General features: G+C 45.0%; 2 protein-coding genes across 2 annotated transcripts in view; one reads left to right on the plus strand and one right to left on the minus strand.

Moving 5' to 3' along the window:
* The window catches only part of ACAP3 (ArfGAP with coiled-coil, ankyrin repeat and PH domains 3), a 102,842-nt gene extending 91,954 nt beyond the window's left edge, over positions 1-10,888 (plus strand). The window contains exon 26 of the mRNA XM_058160879.1: positions 8,973-10,888. Within this exon, the coding sequence (XP_058016862.1) occupies positions 8,973-9,079 (107 nt within the window). The 3' untranslated portion in view covers positions 9,080-10,888. The remainder of the gene's footprint in view (positions 1-8,972) is intronic.
* A 4,322-nt stretch (positions 10,889-15,210) lies between these two features.
* On the minus strand, positions 15,211-19,245 carry LOC131186925 (group IIF secretory phospholipase A2-like). The gene is made up of 3 exons (XM_058160890.1): positions 19,075-19,245; positions 16,844-16,950; positions 15,211-15,671 (listed from the first exon to the last, which is right to left on the minus strand). The coding sequence occupies exons 1-3, from the start codon at positions 19,125-19,127 to the stop codon at positions 15,367-15,369; spliced, it is 465 nt and encodes a 154-aa protein (XP_058016873.1). The 5' UTR covers positions 19,128-19,245; the 3' UTR covers positions 15,211-15,366.
* Positions 19,246-23,858: the final 4,613 nt, after the last annotated feature.

A 23,858-nucleotide genomic window follows, 5' to 3' on the forward strand; every position in this document is an offset into this window, starting at 1 on the left:
CCATCGTCAAAATTTTTATCAATCGTTTGATAAAATAGAACCATTCTTTACAAGCACGTGTTAGCTCAGTCTTCCATCCAAGTGTCTCGTCATGCTTTTTTGCTGAGTTTGATAACTTTGCTCATGACTTCTTGGTTTCTCCCATCTCCTGCTATTTTATTTCTTCTCTCGATTCTTCTTATTCACCGATTCCAAGTCGTTTGAGATCTTCTGGTCTATCGCAAGGTTAGATTCTGCTCCATTCCAGCTGAAAACGTAGAACCAAGAGGAAATATTCAGACGGGTTCCTTTCCCCAATCATCCTGCTGTGAAGTAACCCTTGGATATAATTTTTTTTTAAGGGGTTATGTTTCTCATCTCCTGGGTTAGGCTGTCCCAGTGCCTTTGGAGATCCCCCCCCCCAAAAAAGTCTCATGGGGCACTTAGGCCCACTTTTAGAAACAAAAACGATGAAATCGACAACTTGAATTTTTGGGGCGGTGAGAATGCAGTGCGGAACCCACCGTTCAAGCCAACTGGAAACCATTACACCGTGAAAGTGCTGTAACGGGAATGGACGGTGTTGCAAATTATGACGGCCAGACCAGCAAGCCAATCTGAATTAATCCAGATGTTGAGATGTCTTTCTTTTCAAGCGGAAGGGGAATTTTTACCATTTCTCAACGACCGTTGTGTCCTCTGCTCAGGAAATTGGAAGGAAGACGAGGGATTTTTAAACAGAGGTACCATTCTGGGTTGAAAAGCAGCATTTTCCCTACGCTTCCAAGCAAATGTAATAATGCCTCGGGATTAACAGCTATTGCATGGTATTATTAAAGGATCACAAAAGAGAGATGACCAATAATGAGAGATGTCCTTGGTATTTTAGGCCAACCAACCAAGAGGGGATTAATTGCCCATCAGTTACAAGGATGTATATTCCTACTAATGATGTTCTTATTTTTCTCAAATCATTTCATTTTCTACCTGTCCAAAAACCAATTCTTCCAATCTTGCGGCGATCCCTGTTTGAAACGTCTACATGACCAGATGTTCCTTCTCCGCCCAACCTCATCCTGTTGCAATTCCCGAGGTTCTTGGGAGGAGGCAGGTCCCGGGGCCAGCAGCCGTGATATTTCACCGAGTCCAATTCTGGTCTTAACTCCGTTCGCCTGGCGAACTCTCTCTGCGCCCACGTACAAGGAAAATGGTCGAAACCAGTCTGAAACCCTCCAGAAATGAAAATGTCTACGGTGTATGAAACTGTGCGGTGGTTGGCCTGGTTGGCTTTCTTTCTCTGTCTCGGGGGTGGGTGGGATGCATTTCTTCAGTTTGAGGTTTGGCAAGAAAGGGCCTTGTGTGTGTAGAAAGGCGAACGAGGGCAGAAACGGCACGAGCAAAAGGGAGAGGCCCATTATGGACGCCCGCTTCCGGGCTCTCGGTTCCTATCCTAAGGCAGGAATTGGTCTCTGCCCTTCGGACGTGGTGATTTATGTATTTAAGATGTACTTTCTCTAGATGCAATGTATAAAATTGACTTTGTGCACTTTTTTCCTATTTAACAGTATTGGGTTCTCTCTCTCCTTTTTTTTTTTTTAAAAAAAGAAGATTTTTAACGTTCTTTTTCTTATGAGTTATGTGCCGTCTTTTTAAAATGGGTGACATTGTTAAATATTTAATTTATTACTAAAGATGCCTGGGTGGACCATTGCAAGTATTTTTATTTATTTTTCTTCCATCCCGCCCCACCACCTTCAGTATCCTTTTTTTGGTGTATTTAATGTCAGGAATTTTTTTCCCCCCTTTTGTACAGTTGCTAGGGAGTGTATCTTTTACCAAAAGAAATAATAATCAGCCAATTTATTTCATTCCTTCCTATATATATATGATTATATTATATTTATATAATATATATATATATATATATATATATATATGTAGAGGAGAGAAGGAAATATATATATATATATATATATGTATATATATATAATCTGTCTGTCTGTCTGTCTGTCTTTGGTTATTCGGGTTTTCTCCCATGTAAAATTGGAAGGAAGTGTCTTGGCGACGTTTCGACGAAGTCTCATTCGTCATCTTCAGGCTGGTGTTATCAGCTTGCTCTTAGAAGCACGAAGCTGATAATACCAGCCTGAAGATGACGAATGAGACTTCGTCGAAACGTCGCCAAGACACTTCCAATTTTACGCGGGAGAAAACCTGAATAACCAAAGACCTACATACAAACACCCGCGAAAACCTCAGAATATATATATATATATCTAAAAATTTTCTTTGGCTTTGGTATAAAGCCTTGGAGTACCAGGGATGAAATGCATCACTACAGTTTCCAAAAATCTGCTGGATTGGTTTTCATCCTTTGAAACTAAGTAGGATTGCTCAAGTGGCTAGTGGTTGTGCATCGTCCACTGAGGCAGGTGGGGGTGATGTAAGTTGGAGGCAAAATTGCAGCCATGCAGGGAAAACATTGAGAAAAATAACACTTTTTAAGATCTGAAAGGTTGTGAATAGGTAGAGTGCTGTTTCCATAGGAATTCGGGGGTACCCAGGAATGCTTTTGCCCATAAGACGGCCTTCTCACATGCTACAGACCTAGGTCTGCACAAAGCAGATGATATGTGAAAACTCATGGTGGTCGGTTCCGTTTGGAAAGATGACATGAGTCAGATAATTGGACCTGAATCAAAAAATAGGTTGCTGTAACAGAGAAATGCCCAAAGGGTTGCGGATCTTCAGTTCAGCTTGGGTGAGTTGATGGGATTACATTTCCTAATCTGGTCTCTGGGTAAAAAAGAGAATTGCCCCGGTCCTCTCTTTAGAATAGCATTGCCTCAATTGCGCAATGTCACTTTCCCTGCCTGCAGTACACAGCTGTACCACCAGGGGGCAGGAGCTGACAGCTGTGAATGCAGGAGTGTTTCAAGGAAAAAAAATAAAATAAAAGGATAAACCGAGCCAGAATATTGCCCCCGTTCGGGTTGGTACACCTTGCCTCCCGACAACCATAGTGATGCAAGCTGGGAAAAAGTTATTTCCTTCCCGGGAAATGGGAAGTGCTGTAATCCACTTTCCCATCGCAAAGCAGAGGAAGACGTCAGGCTGAGTCAGGTGTAGCCTCTTCCCACTTTGCGTGTCTTCAGGGTACAACCTTAACGCTGGGACCTTTTAGGGATTTTTTCTTCATTAGATTTAGATTCCCGCCTGTCCTCAAGGAGCTCAAGGCAGCAGGTTCGATTCCTGACTTTCCCCATATCTTCCCTTATGCGGAGGGCCGGACCGAGAGAGAGAGAGAGAGAGAGAGAGAGAGGGAGGGAGTATGGCGGGGCTTAGAGGTGCTTCCATAGCAGAGCCTGAACGTCAACTGGGGGGGTGTCTTCCTACCCATTGTCCTGTGCCTTAACCCAGGGTTTCTCAACGTTGGCCGCTTTTAAGACAGGTGGACTCGAAGTCCCAGAATTCTCCAGCCAAGCGTGCTGTCTGGCTGGGGAATTCTGGGAGTTGAAGTCCACCTGTCTTCAAATGGCCGAGCAGTATAGTACAGTAAACCCTGCGGAAGGGCACCGGGTTTAAATCTGATCGGAGAGACACAAACCGGGGGTTGTGCTCGAATTCTTTCTTTAAGGAACTAAACCGGCTCGTGGGAAACGACACCCTGGACGTTTTCTGCAACGCTGGGTATCCTCACCTCAAGGAAGACGTATTTATTTTTTTATACTAGAAAAGGAAGGCATTTGTTGTATTATCAGAGTTAGAACACCGTATTGAATCCCGGCCCTTTCCCCAAGCCAGGGGTCCTATACTTCCTATTTCAACAGCACTGAATTAAATAAAAGGTGTAGTTGAGTGGGTAGTTCTCGCTTTTTCCCACCATTCCCCTGAGCTAGGAGTTATATATTCAGCCAAATCACTCGATGACCGTCAATGTCTTCGATACCAGGGGAGATTGTGGGAATAAAACCTCGTAGCTTGGGAGAAAAATAGTCGTTTAGTGGAATAATCTGGGTGGGGAGGGATGGAAGGGATGTTTTTTGTACATGCAACTTTCCATCCGTGCACCTGTTTCAGCCAGATGCACAGCAGCCTAGTTCTCGAGTTCCAGAAATGATGGGTTGAGAAACTGTAAATACATTCCTGCATCTTAATCCCTCCTCTTTATCTCTTTAGGCTTGCTTTGAGAACAGGCTTTGTAATACCGGATCCTTTTTAAATTTTTATTTTTCTCCTCTTTCTTGCGGGGGTGGGGGGTGGGGGGGGGTGGGAAAACAACACAAACCCACCCACCCCCACCCACCCGACCTCTTTATAACTTCCTATCTTCCTCCCTCTTTTTTGCCCTTAACCTGGTCTGTCTGCTGAGTGCTGCTTTTGAACTTCTCTGTACGTTGTTTACCTTTGTATGATTTTTAACAGCAAGGAAAGAAAATATTTGACACCTACAGAGAAAAAGCCAGGGGGCCGGGTGGGGGGGGGGCGGGGGCAGGGGGAGAGAGAGAGAGAGAGAGAGAGAAAAAAAATATCTGATGCTCTGGTGTCTTACTTCCTTCCTCTTCTTCCTTCTATTGTCTCTTGAAACACTGTTAATAAAAATCTAGAGTAAACGCTTTTATCTCCTCTTCTTCTTGCATCTTGGTGTTTATTTTGCGATCTCTCTCACTTCTTCCCCCTGCCTTACACCTGCATATTAACACTCAAGCTTTGGGACTCCCTCTCCCTCCCCCCCCTCAAAAAAAAAATAAAGAAAAAAGATTGGCATTAGCCAACAATGCAAATGGTCGTAATAGTGATGGAGCAGGGAGAGGCTTGGATCTTAATGGAATTATGAAAGCCACCCCAGTAGAATTATTCTGTTGTTTTCTCCATTTGCTTGACTTCGAGGAAGAGGTCCCACCTAATCTGCAGCTGGAGACGTGCTTAACTGGGAAGTGAGCCTTGGCGAACTTATTTCCGAATATTGCATAGCATCGTTCAATGCCACCAGAGGTTTCTGGGAAGCTGCCAAGCAGAGCTCCTGTTTCCCAGTGTGACTTCCATAAAGATGGAGGGTTTTCACTCTTCCCATCTGTTTTAAGGTCGTCTAAGCAAAGTCCATCTTGGCTGGGCTTGGAAGCTAAACAGGGTTAGAAACCAGTGGTGCTTGACTGAGGTGGGAGGTGTGTACGTGTGTGTGGCCTGGGATACAGAGTAGACTGGGCAGTGAAGAAAACCTCAAAGTCGCAAAACTATTCAGTGCTGCTAAGAAAACTGTGGAGGGACGCGGTGGCTCAGTGGCTAAGACGCTGAGCTTGTCGATCGAAAGGTCAGCAGCTCAGCGGTTCGAATCCCTAGTGCTGCCGTGTAACGGGGTGAGCTCCCGTGACTTGTCCCAGCTTCTGCCAACCTAGCAGTTCGAAAGCACGTAAATAAATGCAAGGAGAAAAATAGGGAACCACCTTTGGTGGGAAGGCGACAGCGTTCTGTGTGCCTTTGGCGTTGAGTCATGCCGGCCACATGACCACGGAGACATCTACGGACAGCTCTGGCTCTTCGGCTTTGAAACAGAGATGAGCACAGCCCTCTGGAGTGAACGCAGAGAGTGCCGTGAAAAAGGGATTACGTAGGCTGGTGGAATTGGCTACAATTACATTCCAAAACTTAGGCAGGGATTCAAATGACATTCTTGGGAAGAGTTTCTCAAGTCTTCGGGAACCGCTATCTTCCGAAATCAAGCGTGGATTTGCGGGACTGCTGTGTGGCCCACAGCGCGTCTCACCTGGCCACAGTTCTGCCACAGGTAGTTTACGGCCGCTTTCAAACAAACAAAAAAAAAGGACACTAAGTCAAAAGGTTGGGGCTGTTGGCTTTAAAACGTGCCCACTGAGAAGTATCTACCGGCATCAGCTGTGGGCATGATGAGGGCTACACTTCAAAGGAGTTGGGGGAGGGAAAATAGTACTTCACCTAACCTGTCCTTTCATCAGCACTGGCTTCCCCAGAGATAAAGACACAGATAACAAATCAGGCCAAAGCTCCCATTGTCAAGCAAGTTGCAGATAGCCGTTGGGATGAGGCAAAGCCAGCCTCGGATTGAAAGCTCAAAGCTAGGGATGGTTTGCAAAGAGATCTGCTAGCAGGAACCAGCCATCAGAAGCCACTTATAACAAAGGGCTACAGGGGTACTCTGGAGGAAATGTCTTGAAAAGAACGAGCGGCCAAACAAGATGGATAACCATCTGACTGAGATGGTGTAGGGTTTCCTGCCTGGGCAGGGGGTTGGACTAGAAGGCCTCCAAGGTCCCTTCCAACTCTGATGTTATGTTATGTTATGTTAAGAATGTTCCCCTGCTCCATTGGGCGGCCTTGATAAAGACACCACTTTTTCATGCCCGGCCCGTGAATAATGTTACGATTAAGGAAACCTGGGCTTGGCCTGCCTCCTTTTGTTCAACCCAGTCACACAAATGGAAATAACTTGGCTACAACACCCTGGTGATAATGTAGAGACGGACTTCTGCCATATTTGAATAGCAGCAAAGACGACGCAATAACCCCTTCGACGGAGGCGTGAACTGAAGCTCCTACTGTTGTTAACCTGAAAATAACAGGAGGAGTTTGTGTGTGTGTGTGTAAAGATTTAAGTTGAAAGGATTAGTGGCGATTCCTAGAGCCAAGTTTAAGGATGATGATGGTTTTCAATTATCCAAAGCTTCCTGCTCATCACTGGGTGGAGAGCAACGAAAAAGAGATTAAATTTAGCTTTTTCTGCACTCTGCCTAACATTTCATATAAGGATCTCTTTCCTCTTAGTTACCTCTTTCTGCCAATTTAATCTTCTTGCTGCATAAACTACAACTGCGCTATTTCCTTCGGGGTGGTGGTGTTCCTGGCTGCTCTTAAAAAGTCTCAAAAAAGTTGTCAGTCCATTAGATTTGCTTCTCTTTCGCTCCTGCTCTCTAATGGGTCACAGTAGGCCTGCGAGTCAAATCTATCCATTCCCAAACCATGTGCTTCTGCTCCAAACGATAAGCCGGAAACGGGTTGTGATGTGTAAACTACTATCCTTTTATACAACGTTCCTTGAAAGTGAGGTGGATGTAAAGAAAGATGGGAGAATTCACACCTCTTTGGGGCAGAGTCTAGCTGAGTTCACCCTACAGCCAGAAATGCTGGCGGGTTGACATTTTTTGAGGCATTCCAGTTTTCCAAAAATTCTTCTGAGACGTGGGAGTTCCGTATCATTTGATCTTGTTTCCAGCTGGAAAGCAGTTTTTTTTTAAAAAAACTCCTGCTTGGTTTTCCATTTCCATGTCCTATACAAAATTAGGGCTGTAATCATCTGCACAACTGCAACAAGCTGTTGGGTATGAAACATTTTGCTAATATGTTAAAAGAGTAAAACACTAACAGATGGCCCAGCATACACAAAATGTAGCTTCTATCAACGTTTGTTTTCCCTTTTTTGCAATGTTTGAACATTGTGGATATAGGCATCACCGATAAAAATCTGAACTGGGAGATTTCAAAAGCGAAAGAAGGGGAAAAAAATCCAACCCTGCCACAGAATGCTGTGGGAGATACAGTTTAGACTCTCCGTTTGGGATTTAATGCTTGAAATATCCTTTTGATCAAAATTCAGGAGGAAACGGGAGCCAGGAAAAGATGTTAGGATTCCTGGAGAATTTCCCAGTGCAGCTTCTTCAGGAAATGACTCCAGGGTCTTGTGTGCTCCTACAGTACATGATTTTTGGTTTTGCCTTCAAGATTAATTTGCGTGTCACTACCCAGCTGAGCAAAACACGCTTTTCTGCTTGCCTGCAATTTCCATCTTTCCCCCCCAAAATTGTTGGGCTCTGTGGACACTCTGAAATTGATAGTAACGTGCCATGCAAGGAGCTTCGCTTTTGTTTGACAACCTGTGCAGTTTGTGTTGATGGGCCAGTCAAGAAAATTGGTACCACTGATTACATTAGTCCTAGATACCATACTAGGTTCGAATCCCTAGCGCCGCGCAACGGGGTGAGCTCCCGTTCCTTGTCCCAGCTTCTGTCAACCAAGCAGGTAGAAAATGCAAGTAGACAAACAGGGACCACCTTTGGTGAGAAGGTAACAGTGTTCCATGCGCCTTTGGCGTTGAGTCATGCCGGCCACATGACCACAGAGACGTCTTCAGACAGTGCTGGCTTTTCGGTTTTGAAACGGAGATGAGCACCGCCCCCTAGAGTCAGGAATGACTAGAACATATGTGCAAGGGGAACTTTTACCTTTACCTTTAGATACCATACCCTCAGCCAGGGAGACTTACAAGCCACTGTTTTATTTATTTATTTATTTATTTATTTATTTTTCAGATTTATATACTGCCCTATCTCCCTAAGGACTCAGGGTGGTTCACAGGCAATTAAAAGCAAACATATAAATACAATTTAAAATAACACATAAAAAACTTATTCAATAGCCAAATTATTAAAACAATATAAATACTAAAACCCCCATTAAAACGAATAAATTTAAAAAACTAACCCAGCCCAGCAAATAAATAGGTGTGTTTGAGCTCATGACGAAAGGTTCGGAGGTCCGGAAGTTGACGAAGTCCTGGGGGAGTTCGTTCCAGAGGTGGAGCCCCACAGAGAAGGCCCTTCCCCTGGGCGTCGCCAGACGACACTGCCTCGCTGACGGCACCCTGAGGAGTCCCTCTCTGTGGGAGCGGACGGGTCGGTGAGAGGTATTCGGTAGCAGCAGGCGGTCCCGTAAGTAACTGTTTGCCACTTAGCACGTGGCACGGACCCAGTCAATGTGGTTTCTGGACTAAATGGTGGCTTAATGAGATGTGTGAACATAGCCAGCATTCTTGGGCATCTTCCTTCCTCCTTCTTCTCCCGAGAAACTGAGCTTACCCGAGATGTTGTATTTGTCGGGAGGAAAACCAACGTGCATGAAACCCCACCTTCTCCTTTAAACTGGTGTGATCAATGCCAAGTGTTGTGTTTTTCTTTTTCTCACAGGAGATGCCACTTACCTTGACATCTTCCGGGACTTTTCCCACATGGCATCCAACAATCCCGAAAAACTCAACCGGCGTAGCCTTCATTTCCACCCTTCTTACCGATAGCTTTCGCCTCCGGATGGTAACCTCAAAAGAGTCACCGAGAGGATGAGGGGTTCTGTGTGACAAAACACACAAAAACAAAGAAGGGACACACTTGTGAATGGATGGGTCTATCCGAGAGGCAGCGTCTCTACCCATCCTCCAAAACGGATACCCGTTTCGACACACCTCCCGCCAGGAGTTATTTTTTCCCCCAGACTTTCTGAACAACATGGCGCGTCCTTGCAAATACATCCGTTAGCCGCAGAAATGGACCAACATTTCTGGTTTTTCTACAGTTTTCCTCCTTGCTAGCCGGGGAGTCTCCACTAGCTGCTGGCAGCTGGACGCCGGTTGCAAGCATAAGACATACAAGGTCGTAAAGGCTGCCTGAGAGTATTCCCATTTATTACTAGCCTTGGCTCATCAGGGGTTCAAGACCATGATCTAGCTCAGGGGTCGGCAACCTTAAACACTCAAAGAACCACAAAAGTCCTAACCAGAAGTCCCCCCACTCGATTCTGGAGCAATTGGAAGTCCGGTTCCCCCACCGTAGAGTCTCCTCCTAGCGCGGTGTCCTTTTTCCTCTACCAGTTCTAACCGAAAACCCTATCAATTGTGGAGCCGACCGGCAACAGGGAGTCGCAGCAGAGGGATGAAAGAGCCACATGCGGCTCCAGAGCCACGGGTTGCCGACCCCTGATCTAGCTTATTAAAGAGAACAGAATTTGATGGGACGCATTCCAAGGGCAGCTGCATTAGCGTGAAGTCCAATTCATATAATTTGGGGTCCTTCCTTCCTTTTCTTTCTGAATGGATGGGGATGAATGGTTGGAAGGAGGCTGTGGTTGGAAAAAAAATGTAGGTGGACGTGGAATTAAAAAGCTGACTTCTTTGTTTACTTGTTGGCAGATGAGGATTTAGTCCCAGAGCAGGGGTATCAAACTGGATTTCTTTGAGGGCTGGATCGGCATTGTAGTTCGCCTCTGTGGGCCAGCGGGGATGGGGGTGGGGGTGGAGATGGGACGGACGCCTCCTGCTGGCCAAAATGGAGCACGCAGAGGCCCATGAGGCCCCCCGCATGGCCCACTCAAAACCAGCGGGAGGCGGGTTTTGAGTGCTGCAGGAGGCCAGGGAGGCTGAAAATGGATCGCGGAGGGGGGACTGTTTTGGCCAGCAGAGGCACTGCGGGCTGGTCCTTTGATATTTCTAGGCCAGCCTCGTGGGCCAGATTTAAGCACCTTGCGGGCCATATCCGGTCCACGGGCCTTGAGTTTCACACCCCTGCCTGCAGATTAAGTCATTATCAGGTTTCTGTCTTTTTAAAAACTGGAAAGAGAAACGTTAAGGCAATGCCTTCCAGGAACTAACTCTTTTGCCTGGCAAAGTGAAACCTCTTTGGTGAAATCTGAAACTTGATTACGGGGATTTGAATTTCAATTATGCACCAGAACACTTGATACAGCCTTATTCTGGGGGGTATTGAGGGAAATTGAGACGGCTGGCCCGGCTCTCTTAGCCATAATCTGGTAAATGTACCATCGTCACTCCATTGCTTGTTAAAATATTTTGATAATAACTTTTCTTCCTTCTCTCTCTTTTTTTAAATGGCAAGAGTTGATGGACAGTGTTATTTTTATATAAAAAACCTCATATCGTTTCATGGTTTTGTATTTTTTTTTTTAAAAAAAAACAGGGTTATAGGGAAGAGTTTGTACTGGTACAGATCTCTTCTTGCAAGTGCTTCATTTTTTTTTTAGTGTGTATAGAAGTCCTTGTTTAATATGCTAAAAATGTAATATATCTCCAAGCAAAATATAATAAGTATTTGTAAAATCTTGGGGGGGGGGCAGAGAGAGAGGTGGGGAGAGATGGACAGCGATGCCTTATTTACAAGAGTATAAATAAACTTGGGAGAGATTTTTCTTCCAGTAAACCAACTATGGTTTCCTTGTAATTTTTCAGGTTTGGGCCTCTTTTAAATTGGTGAGAAATTATGTCATGCTATATTTTATAGGATAAAATTTATTGGGAACAGTTTTATGGCTTGGGAGCCAGGTGTCCTCTCTTTGGATAAGCTAGAACAAGTACTTTGTGTCCTAAGCCAAAATATTTTCCTTTGAAATGTTTATACTTCTGCTTTCTTAGTAATGCTATTAAATTATATGTTAGGGAGGGATTAATTGCAGACTTCTAAGAGCAAACATTTCTGATGCTTTAAAAAAATGTCCATGCCTAGAAATGCACTCTAGCAACAGACATATGTTCAGGCGGTTGTCGACTCACGACCACAACTAAAACTGGAATTTATGTTGTAACGGAAGGTTAAAGAGACTTGTGCCCAATTGTGTGACCTTTTTTTTTTTGCTGTGACTGTTAAGCAAATTGCTACAGTTGTTAAGTGAATCCTGTCATTAAGCAAATCCCACTTGCTTAATGGACTTTGTCAGAAGCCAGCTGGGAAGGTTGCAAATGGCAATCATGTGACACACACACACACACACACACAGACCCACACGTGCACAAACGGATGCTGCAACCATTGTAAATGTTTCCAATGGATGGAAACTAACCAAGGAGAGAAACAACCTGGAATGAAGGAGAAACTTCCTAACAGTGAGGACAATTAACCGGTGGAACCGCTTGCCACCAGAAGTTGTGGGTGCTCCATCAAGGGAAGGGGTTTAAGAAAAAATTGGACAGTCACCTGTCTGAAATGGTATAGGCTCTCCTGCTCGAGCAGGGGGTCGGACTAGAAGACCTTGAAGGTTCCTTCCAGCTCTGTTCTGATTGATTGAAATACAGTGCCGGTTGCCAAGGATCCAAATGTTGTTATCACATGACTGCCCCAGTTGTAAAGGCGAGGATCGATTGTCAGTCATTTTTTTCAGTGCCGTTGTAAGTCGGAACGGTCACCAAACAAATGCTTGTAAGACATGGGCTACCTCTTCAGCCGTTTTTCTCACCCCTTATCTCTTTGTCATTTCTCAACCTGCAAAGCGGGGGAGTTCTACCTGATGTGATGTGATATGGGTTGTACGCGGGGGTGAAATCCAATATTTTTTTTACTACCGGTTTGGTGGGCGTGGCTTGGTGGGCATGGTGTGTCTTGGTGGGCGTGGCCTGGTGGGCATGGCAGGGGAAGGATACTGCAAAATCCCCATTCCCTCCCCACTCCAGGGGAAGGATATTGCAAAATCTCCATTCCCACCCCGCTCTGGGGCCAGCCAGGGATGGTATTTGCCGGTTCTCCAAATTACTCAAAATTTCTGCTACCGGTTCGCCCGAACCTGTCAGAACCTGCTGGCTTTCATCCCTGGTTGTACTTTTATTTATGCGTGTGCAGCTAGTCCTTGACCTAAAAGTTTGTTTAGTGATCGTTCAAAGTCGCAGCAGCACTGAAAAAAGGGGCTGACGGCCGTTTTTCACAGTTTGCGACCTTTGCCGCATCCCCATGGCCACGTGATCAAAATTCAAACACTTGGCAAACGGGTTCATATTTATGACGGTTGCGGTGTCCTGGGGGTGTGTGTGTGTCACGTGATCCTCTTTTGTGATCTTCTGACAAGCCAAGTCAATGGGGGCGGGAGGGAGCCAAATTCACTTCACAATTGTGTGAACAATTTAAGAACTGCAGTGACCTTTGGCAAGAAAGGTCGTTCCAATGGGACAAAATTCACTTGGCAACTGTCTCGTTTAACCACAGAAATGTCAGGCTCAATCGTGGTCATAAGTCGAGAACTACCTGTATTAAAGGTAAAGGTTCCCCTCACACATACGTGCTAGTCGTTCCTAACTCTAGGGGGCGGTGCTCCTCTCCATTTCTAAGCCGAAGAGCCAGCGCTGTCCGAAGACGTCTCCGTGGTCATGTGGCCGGCATGACTCAACGCCAAAGGTGCACAGAACGCTCTTCCCTTCCCACCAAAGGTGGTCCCTATTTTTCTACTTGCATTTTTTTTACGTACTTTCGAACTGCTAGGTTGGCAGAAGCTGGGACAAGGAACGGGAGCTCACTCTGGTACGCGGCAGCACTAGGGATTCGAACCGCTGAACTGCCGACCTTTCGATTGACAAACTCAGCGTCTTAGCCCCTGAGCCACCACTTCCCTGTATTATTAAGCCTTATTTCACAATATGGGGTTTTGGCAGATCCACATCCTGCCCTGTAAATTTGCTTTATCGAATCCTTTTCCTTTGCTTAGGAGAAAACAGAGGCAGCAAATGTCGTTGCTTGGCTCCGTTTCACATTTGCTCAACCCCATGTCGGCTTCAGTCTGTTCTTTTTTTTTTTTAAACCAGAGCCAAATCAACACAAACTGCCCCAAAATGTGTACACGTCTTTTTCATATATACCCGACTCGAACAGATGCATGTTTTCTACCATGGCTGTGATTTTTCCACCTCTCCACCCTCCGTACCATGTGCTTTTAAGCCAGACTAAATTGTGCGCTGAAGAAGAAGAGGTTGATGACATATTTATTTTGCCCTAGGTTAATGCACATATATATATATATATATATATCTCGTTTCATTGGCTTTTCTTCTTTCTTATAAAGAGAGCTTTGGGTCTCTCCGTGCGGTTCCGTTTTTGCAGAGAAATGACTGAAAAAGCAGGCAGAATTTCAGCCAGGAAGGCAGTTGCTTCTACCGCCTGAAAGAAACGAGCTTCAACAGAATGGACGCTGGGCCCTGCAATTGGCCACTGGAAGGTTTTTTTTTTTTTTTTTATTCAAAAAGTTTTTATTAGTCAAAAAAGGTTTATACAAATACATATCAGGTATGGTAAATTTTCATTTTTCTTATCTAAAATAAGAATTTTACTCAAATTTTTTAACACATACAACAGCCATAAGGCAAGCAGGTGACACGAAGTAGCTAAGTTTGCAAATTTTAAATACGTAATAAAGAAGAGTCAAGAATAAACAGAATATCGTACAAAAGAGAATAAGGAAAACCAACACAAATATCTTTATCACTTCCTAGTTTTGGATCTCAGAACTCTGGGTTCAGCCTGACCCAACTCCAGGGCCGCAACAGCGCAGCCGCTTCAGCCCCATGATCTATAACCTCCTTCTTCAATTCCTGGGTCATCTGATTCCAGGAAGGCTTTGTGTTCCTCCACATAGGCCGTAGCCTCCGCAATTGTACTGATTTTTTCGTAATGCCCTCCCGAAAATCATCAATCCTCTGGCATCAGCCATCTGAAGCCCACCCTTCTGGTACAATTTGCTTGACAAAAATAATATTTCTTTCTTTTTCACGCACCTGTCTGGGAATCTGCCTCAGAATGGCTATCTCCTGCCCTGTAAATCAGTGCCCCACTCCTATGTTTTCTAAGAATTTCATCTCTCGCCTCTTCTCACAAATTTGACATGAACCTCTCTGGGAACTGCATGCGTGCGTGCATATTGTAATTAACTCTATAAACTCGATCCACATCCCAATTCATGAAATCAACACCTCTCCCAAGAAATTCTCCCAACAATTTAGTCACAACATCTCTCAAGTCTTCTTGGTCCACTTCTTCCAAATTTTGAAACCTAAGGAAATAAGACATTTTATCCATCTGTAGTCCAAGCACAGCATTGCCTGTCGCCTCCTCTCTTTTCTGCACTGCCCGATCTCACCCTCCAAACCTTCCACTTTCTGCTTGTTTTCTGCTGAAACTTGTTGAGTATCCTTTAAATCCTTTTGGATAGTCACAATTTCTGCTCTTATTTCATCCAATTTCTTGTCCATATTAGATAACTTTTCCAAAATTCTCTCCATCTCTCCAGCAGTTGGTCTCTGACCTTTGCCATTAAGGAAAAAAATACAAAATCCTCAGGCAGGCACAGTATCCTTGTAATTTCCTCCGGATCCACCAGGGGCACTCACAGGAGCAACGAGTCCAGAGTACAGTTAGTCAACCAGGAAGTCAAGGGAAGTGATGTCATCAAAATTCTCATAGTGAAGGCGGAAGCTGGACGCCACCACTGTTCCCCAGAAGGAGGGGCCTCAAACCTTCCCTCCTAAATTTCTCCATCACCTCTTCTCCAGAGCTCCACAAAACCGTAATCTTCTTATTTTAAGTTCTCCTCTCCAGAATAACTCGTGCTCCTTCCAACCGCAGGGGAGAAAACCCCCGCACCGGAGCACTCCACCACGCCACCGATATTCCCTTCCCTTCTCCTCCTCAATTCTTCTCCGTGCCCTGTTCACCACCAGGCTGCTGCAGTTATAGATCCAATGCCCCGGTGTCACTGGGCACAGCGGCCCAGGCGACGACCAAAATAATGGCCGCGGCCTGTGGCCTCCGAACCCCGCCGAGCCTAGGACGCGCCAGCATCGGTCCCCACAGTCCTGTATGTCGGCTGGGAGACCCCTGGCGAGCCGTCCGTGCGGCAGGTGTCCTTTTCGGAACACCTGGCCCCTGAGGGCCTCGGCGGCGGCCGGATTCGGGCGCTGGAGGCAGGAGAAGCCTTCCAGACGTCCGTTGCCGCTGGATACCGGAAGTCGTCTCCTACTGGAAGGTTTTTGAATTGAGGGTTGTAGGTGAAAAGATGTTTCTGGAAGCAACCGGCGGCTTTCTGGTCACACTCACACACCATTTTCTCACAACGATCCCTTGATTTGACTGTGGAGAGGGAAGACCATGGCTAAGTGCACATATGAGGGACACATATGTTTATATGTGTCCTCATATGTGCTGATATTATATCATAGGGCTTGGACAACTTAGAACTACAGCGCCTTCGGTCTGACCTAAGCGTAATACATAAAATTATCTGCTACAATGTCCTACCTGTCAATGACTACTTCAGCTTCAACCACAACAACACACGAGCACGCAATAGATACAAACTTAAAGTGAACCGCTCCAAACTCGATTGCAGAAAATACGACTTCAGCAACCGAGGGGTCAATGCCTGGAATGCTCTACCTGACTCTGTGGTTTCTTCCCCAAAACCCCGTAACTATAACCTTAGACTGACTACTGTTGACCTCACCCACATTCCTAAGTGTTCCAGTATCTCAGGGGCTGCCCCAAAGAAGAGAGAATCAAACTATTCTCCAAAAGCTCCTGAGGGTAGAACAAGAAGCAATGGGTGGAAACTAATGAAAGAGGGAAGCAACTTAGGAGAAATTTCCTGACAACGAGAACAATTAATCAGTGGGACAACTCGCCTCCAGAAGTTTCTGCGCCTGATTGCTGGGTGGGCATGGCCATGGTGGGCGTGTCCTAGTCAGCCTCCTACACCATGGCGGGGGGAGGGGGGGCGTTTTTGCCCTTCCCGGGTTCTGGAGGCTTTCTTCGAGCCTCTAGAAGGGCAAAAACGGCCTCCCCAGGCTCTGGAGGCCCTCTGGAGGCTGGAAACGGGCCTGTACTTCCGGTAGGCCTGTTTTTCACCCTCCCCGAGCCTCCGTGCATGTCCTGCACTTACCTACATCCAAAATGGGCAATATGGGAACTTCTGGGAGGGGCAGGGTTGGGTGGCCGGGCCAGCCAGGAGTGGGATTTGGGGGTTCTCCGAACTGCACAGAATCTTAGCTAGAGGTTCTCCCGAACCCCTGCGAACCCCCAGCAGCCCACTCCCTGCTTGGGTCACAGAAGCCCTAGTAGTCATGCTAAGCCATAAATTGCAGCTTGCAAACATTAGCGGCCGAGTTCCCACATTGCACAGAGTTTAAATCCAAAGCAAATCCTGCGGTCTGCTTAGCTGGGTTTTTCTCCTCCCCAGTTTGGTCTTCATGCAGAACGCTGTTTTTAATCCGTTTCTCCCGGTTCGGTGCCCTCGTTTAACTTACCACACTTGATTTTATCTCTCTGGGCGTAGAACCGGTAGGAGAGGACTCTGGGGTTGCAGCCGTACATCTCCGCCTTGCTGTAACAACAGTCATGGCTGTGGCAACACCTTTGGGTAAAAAAGAAAACGCACTGCGTCAGATCTTACCTGTTGAGTTCGGAAACGGTAAATGAATGAGCATGGCTCAATCAGGAGTGGCGCGGCCGCCTTCACGCAGAGTTACGTAACGTCTTCAGTTTTGTTTTCCTAACACGCAGCATTGAGACTCTAGGTTCCACAACCATTTTGGCCAAGGACCCTAGAATAAATATAATATTCTACTAAAACGGAATGAGAAAAGAATACAGCTCATTCCCTGCGCCTTTGGTCACACCTCCTCCTCCTCCTCCTCCTCCTCCTCCCAGAACAAACTTCTTGCGTTGCTGGCTAAGTCCTGGTATAGTTTAAGGCAGGGGGTCTCTGACAACTTTAAGGCTTGTGGGCTTCTGTTTATTCCTGTTTCTGTGATTTAAAATAAGCAGTAAAATGCTTATTTTACTGCAGCAGAAGAGAGTTGGAAGTCAATGCTGCTTTTTCTTCTTCCTAATCCTTCCTCACTTCTCTTCCTCCCCAACTGCTTTGCTATTTACTTTGGAATTGCTGTATCTTATTTTATAACTCAATAAAAATGTTAATCTGGGAGAGTTGGGGACTTCAGCTCCCAGAATTCCTCAGCCCACTCACGTTGGCTGAGGAATTCTAGCAGTTGAAGTCCACAAGTCTTAAAAGTGGCTCTGGTTTAGGGAAGATGAAGTTCTTATATAGGTTAAATAAAAATAGCAGTAAAATCAAACATACGACGTGTCTTTCTCACCCAGCCAGCAGATACCTTACAGCAGAAAAAATTCCCAAGAAATGAGATGAAATTAAAGCAGTGTAAGTACCAACCTACTTTAAAATCAACTCCTATATCTCTTAACTTATAAAGAACCATTGCAACATTTAAAGAACGGTTGCTGGAATTGAGTATGTCTAGTTTGATGAAAAGAAGGACTAGGGGAGACATGATAGCAGTCTTCCAATATCTATGGGGCTGCCCCAAAGAAGAGGGAGTCAAGCTATTCTCCAAAGCCCCTGAAGGCAGGACAAGAAGCAATGGATGGAAACTAACCAAGGAGAGAAGAACTAAGGAGAAATTTCCTGACAGTGAGAACAATTAATCCGTGGAACAACTTGCTTGCAGAAGTTGCGAATGCTCCAACACTGGAAGTTTTTAAGAAGCGATTGGATAACCATTTGTCTGAAATGCTATAGGGTTCTCTGCCTAAGTAGAGGGTTGGACTAGAAGACCTCCAAGGTCCCTTCCAACTCTGTTATTCTGTTCTATTCTCAATGCAGCTGAAGGCAATACGGAATGGCGTACACCCGAGGGAGCCGGGCTGGCAGAGTTTTTCACCACTTCTTCACATTGAACAGAGACCTCCCTATATCTGCCAACCAATGATTGAGTGTTTTTTTGCAGGGCAAATAATTCATTTTGACATGGGAGTTATCTGCAAGACCGTACCTGTTCCACATAGATGCCACAGCAGAGAGGAAATATCTGGAATCAGTAATTCATTCCTACTTTGGATCTGGATGTGTAATTCACCCAGAGGCTTCTTCCTTAGTGCTGGCAAATTTTTGGTAAGCAAATGAAATATACCAATTTTAAGAACAGATAAATTCAAAAATGCAGGGGTGAGATGGGCTGAAGTAAACCTTTGCTGGCCCAACATGTGTTCAAACGAGAAGCTCTTTTTTTTCCCAGTTTTAATCTTGGTAACTTTCTTTTCTAGGTGGGTGGGTTTGCATCTTGGGTGAACATCATTAGTTATTTTGTCGGTTTGTTTATTGTGTGCCTATGCGGACGCAATTTGAAGACGCTCATGATACGAAAACGCTAACTGGGGGGAAAAAATCCATGGTGCATCTAATAAAAACATTACAAATCTAGGTACTGAACTCACAAACGAACAAACCATATTAGGACTTATCAAAAACGTCAGGCAAAAAAAAAAGAGTAAAACCAATAACAAATGAATTTTAACTGGATCACTCCCTGAAAAAAACTGAGGTTTTTTAACATACTTTTGAAAGTCCTCAGGAGTCAATTTGATTGTCTTTGGAAACTATTCCAAAGCACGGGCAATTCCACTGAAAAGCAGGACTTCTTGGGATTAAAGTAAAGATAAAGGTTCCCCTCATACATACGTGATATTTGTTCCCGAAGAGCCAGCGCTGTCCGAAGACGTCTCTGTGGTCATGTGGCCAGCAGGACTCAATGCCAAAAGTGCACAGAACGCTGTTACCTTCCCACTAAAGGTGGTTCCTATTTTTCTAGTTGCATTTTTTAAATATGCTTCCGAACTGCTAGGTTGGCAGAAGCTGGGACAAGTAATGGGAGCTCACCCTGTTATGCGGCACTAGGGATTCGAACTGCTGACCTTTCGATCAACAAGCTCAGCGTCTTAGCCACTGAGCTACCGCGTCCCTACATTCTTGGGATTAGCTCCCTTCAAACATGGTACAAATCTAGAAAACGGGCTAATTGATAGCCAAGTTAAACGTGTGTGTGTGTGTATGTGTGAATGGAGTTTCTAAAAACAGTAGATGGAGTTCAAGAAAAAAGAAGGGTGTTGCCCCAAAGAAATCCACATGCCAGCTCTGATTACACCCACTCATTTCTCATTTCTCCCACTCCAGTGAAATCCTTAGACGTTCCACCAGTATTAGACCACTATTTGAACCTATATTTTTCTGCATGAAAATCCAGATGCCCCCCCCCCCAGATTTTAGGCAAAGATGGATACATTCAACCTGTTGGATGAAAAAAATGAAGATAACCCCTCACCTGTCGATGGCGTCTACGGGAAGGCCTTGAGTCCCAGGTCCGCAGTGGCACCCGTAGTTGGTGAAGTTAGCCAGGCCGTAGGTGAGGGTGCTGAGCTGGATCATCTCGTTGAACTGAGGTGGTGTGCTGGTCACAAGAGCCAATCCTGAAAAAGAAGAATTGTTCGTTTTAGGGAAGCAGAAAGAGCTTTGGAAGGAATCCCAAGGCCATAGAGCCTCTCCTATGCCTTAGTTCAGGAGTCGGCAACCTTAAACACTCAAAGAGCCGCAAAGCCCCCCGCTCAATTCTGGAGCTGACCAGAAGTCCGGTTCCCCCACCATAGAGTCTCCTCCTAGAGCGGCGTCCTTTTTTCTCTACCTGTCCTAACCGAAAGCCCTATCAATTGCGCAGCCGACCGGCGACAGGGAGCCGCAGCAGAGGAATGAAAGAACCACATGCTGGCTCCAGAGCTGCAGATTGCCGACCCCTGCCTTAGTTAAAGTCTGCCCGTTTTCCCTTCCCAGCATGCTTCAGGGTGTCGCTTGAAGCCATGCCGTCGCTCCAATTTGGTGCCAACGATGGAGCCAACTCAGAATCAGGGTTACTGTCTCTCCATCCACGGAAGCTTTATGGGAACCAATTTGTACCGCCGGTCTAAAAAGGACATAATTGCAACCGCCGAATGAAGCACACATTGAGAAAAATCTCTCCGCATCTCCCGAAACCACAATTTTAAATAAGAGACACGGTAAAGAGTACCTACAATCGCACTCTTAAAAAGAAGAATGGCAGAGGAATTGACTTACCACAAGCCAAAACCAGCACGGAGATGATAAGAGGCTTCATTTCTGTGATGGAGCGATGTAAAACGAATCTGGTTCGGCTGCGGGAGGGCTGGTTTTGTGCAATTTTTCTGGAACCACCTATCGCCTTTTATAAGCATCCAGGCAATCAAATCCTTGGATGAAATGACCTGTCCCTCCAGCCACTGTTTGTAATAATTATACCCAAAGACCAAAACAAAACAAAGCTATGGACCATAATTACCAAGCAGGTCTGTAAACACTGGGATAATTTTGTTGGATGGAACCCAAAGGATGAGGGCAGAGTCTTTGTCCAAGCATTATTATTATTATTATTGGCCACTGCTTTTTATTTATTTAAAACCTCATGGAAAACAACAACTTGAGACAAGGGCTACCTTAGTTTAGTGGATGGGTCGGCAACCTTAACTACTCAAAGAGCCACAAAGGTTCTAACTGGAAGCCCTCCATTCAATTCTGGAGCCAACCGGAAGTCTGGTTCCCCCCACCATAGAGTCTCCTCCGAGTGCGGCATCCTTTTTCCTCCACCTGTCCTAACCGAAAGCTCTATCAATTGTGGAGCTGACCGGCGACAGGGAGCCACAGCAGAAGAATGAGAGCCACATGCGGCTCCAGAGCCGCGGTTGCTGACTCCTGGTTTAGTGAGAGGCAAATCAATATATATTTTTGGTCAATATCATGCCTGTTTAAGCGCATGCAGAGGTCCATTTGAGACTAATTTATATTTCTTTCCTTTTTTCCTTTGTAAATAATGTGCCTGAAAAGTGGGCATGGCTAATTTAATGAAAAGAAGGACTAGGGGAGACATGATAGCAGTCTTCCAATATCTTAGGGTCTGCCCCAAAGAAGAGGGAGTCGAGCTATTCTCCAAAACACCCGAAGGCAGGACAAGAAGCAATGGATGGAAACTAATCAAGGAGAGAAGCAACCTAGAACTAAGGATGGATTTCCTGACAGTTAGAACAATGAATCAGTGGAACAACTTGCCTGCAGAAGTTGTGAATGCTCCAACAATGGAAGTTTTTAAGAAGATGTTGGACAACCGTTTGTCTGGTGTAGGGTTTCCTGCCTGAGCATGGGGTTGGACTAGAAGACCTCCAAGGTCCCTTCCAACTCTGTTATTCTATTCTAACATGGTTTTCTCCAGTGAAGGTTTACAAGTTAATTCCGGAGTTCAAAAGAAAAGAGGGAACAAAAATAAGGAGCAAAATATTATTATCTAAAATAAATGGATGGTTCTTTCATTTATCTACACTTGAAGACATCTTCATCACATCGGAAGGAACAGGGAAGTTTCATCATGAAAACATTCCTTTGTTTTCTCTTCTTGTCCACTGATTGTCCCTGGCTCAAGCGTAAACACTGATGAAGAACGAGATGATCTTAGGGTAGTTATCAGCTGAGGTCATGGGCCATTTCTAGTCTCGAGGAACGGAAAACCACCCGCAAAGGCGGCAATTTGGCAACCAGAAGGAAGAGTTTAGTCAGCGGGGAGAAACTGCGGAGGAGACCCAGAAGTGAAACAGACACTTAACGTTTTGTCAGGCTAGTTAAGCCACAATGGCATGAGAAAGAGTCAGCTTGCCTGCTGACATGGGCTGATGTCCCAGAGATGAGGAAATAGTTTGTTTATTTATTTATTTATTTATTTATTTATTTATTTATTTATTTATTTATTTATTTATTTATTTATTTATTTATTTATTTATTTATTTATTTATTTATTTATTTTATCACATTTATATACCGCCCTATCTCCCAAGGGACTCAGGGCGGTTCACAGGCAAGTAAAAAGTACATATAAATACAGAATAAAATAACAGTTAAAAAACTTATTCTACATGGGTGAATTTTTAAAAGAACAATATAAATAATAAAACCCATTAAAACCAATATAAATTTAAAATCTAATCCAGTCCTAAGCAGATGAATAGATGTGTTTTAAAGTTCTCAAAAACTTCCGTTAGATAAACTGGTTTGATCAAAAGTGGGGGTGGTATAATAAAGTAAGGCAACCTTTTGACCTGTTAAAGGGTTTGGGGTGTGTGTGTGTGTGTGTGTGTGTTTTAAAAGACTTCTGTAATCAAAATCCATTGGGTTCAATGACATCTTCTATTCAAAAGGGGAATCTGAAATTATTCATTGTCTTGGATGACTCCAGGTGGCATTTTTTAGTAGCCCGGGCAAGTAGGTCATGATCAAGTCATTCCATTAGCAAACCAGGAAAAGAAACTAAGATCGCTTGACCCCAGGTCAAATGCTGAAGGAGGCTGAGCCTCTCAGAGCAACCAGTGGACTCCACAGAGTGACTCACCCTGTGGAGTGTTATTGCCCCATTTGTCTTTCGCAGAACGCGCACACGGAAAATTAAAGAAGGGGAATATATATATATATATATAAAGACACGCCCAAATTTTTCAATGACCTTAGGAGATGACCCCCTTCCCTTCCATGCAAGTTAATGATTTGTTTCAGAAGGAACAACGCCTTTTGGAATAAGATGTCCTGGATCAGGAATGCAAGACGCGGGACCAAAGTAATGCAATTTCTGGGCTCCAGCTAGGAGTTTCATCCAGATGGCTTTCTCTGGGACACAGCGTTCCCACTCATCTTCCTGTTCCTTTTCTGCTTTTCTTTCCTTAACAGGGCAACCATTCCATTGCTGGGACGATGTTTCTCAACTTTAATTTATTGGGAATTCCGTCTCTTCCAGTGAGTTTTTAAGTCATCCAGAACGAACCGGTTAAGAGGCTTAAAACCACACCCGTTCCCCTTTTTCTGTTCTGTCTTGGGGGAAATTTTATTTATTTATTGTATTTATTTCTTTGTCAAGCATGTATAAGATAACAGATATAAAGTATGAACGTGATTACGAATACAGGAAATGGATACGAATAAATGGGGGCAGTTGGACAGGGACGGCAGGGATGTTGTTGCGCTTATGCAGGCCCCCTTACAGACCTCTTAGGAATGGGGGGAGGCCCACAGTAGACAGCTTAAGGTTAAAGTTATGGGGGTTTGGGGATGAAACCAGGGGTGAAATTCTAATTTTGCTAATACTGGTTCTGTGGGCGTGGCTTGGTGGGCGTGGTGTTGTTTGGTGGCCGTGGCAGGGGAAGAATACTACAAAATCCCCATTCCCTCCCCACCCCTGGGGGAAGGATATTGCAAAATCCCCATTCCCTCCCCACTCCTGGGGGAAGGATATTGCAAAATCCCCAGTCCCATCCCACTCTGGGGCCAGCCAGAGGTGGTATTTGCCAGTTCTCCAAACTACTCAAAATTTCCGCTACCAGTTCGCCAGAACCTGCCGAATAGCACCCCTGGATGAAACTACAGAA

The sequence above is a fragment of the Ahaetulla prasina genome, chromosome 18, assembly GCF_028640845.1.
Source record: "Ahaetulla prasina isolate Xishuangbanna chromosome 18, ASM2864084v1, whole genome shotgun sequence".
In the NCBI taxonomy this organism is placed as follows: Eukaryota; Metazoa; Chordata; class Lepidosauria; order Squamata; family Colubridae; genus Ahaetulla; species Ahaetulla prasina.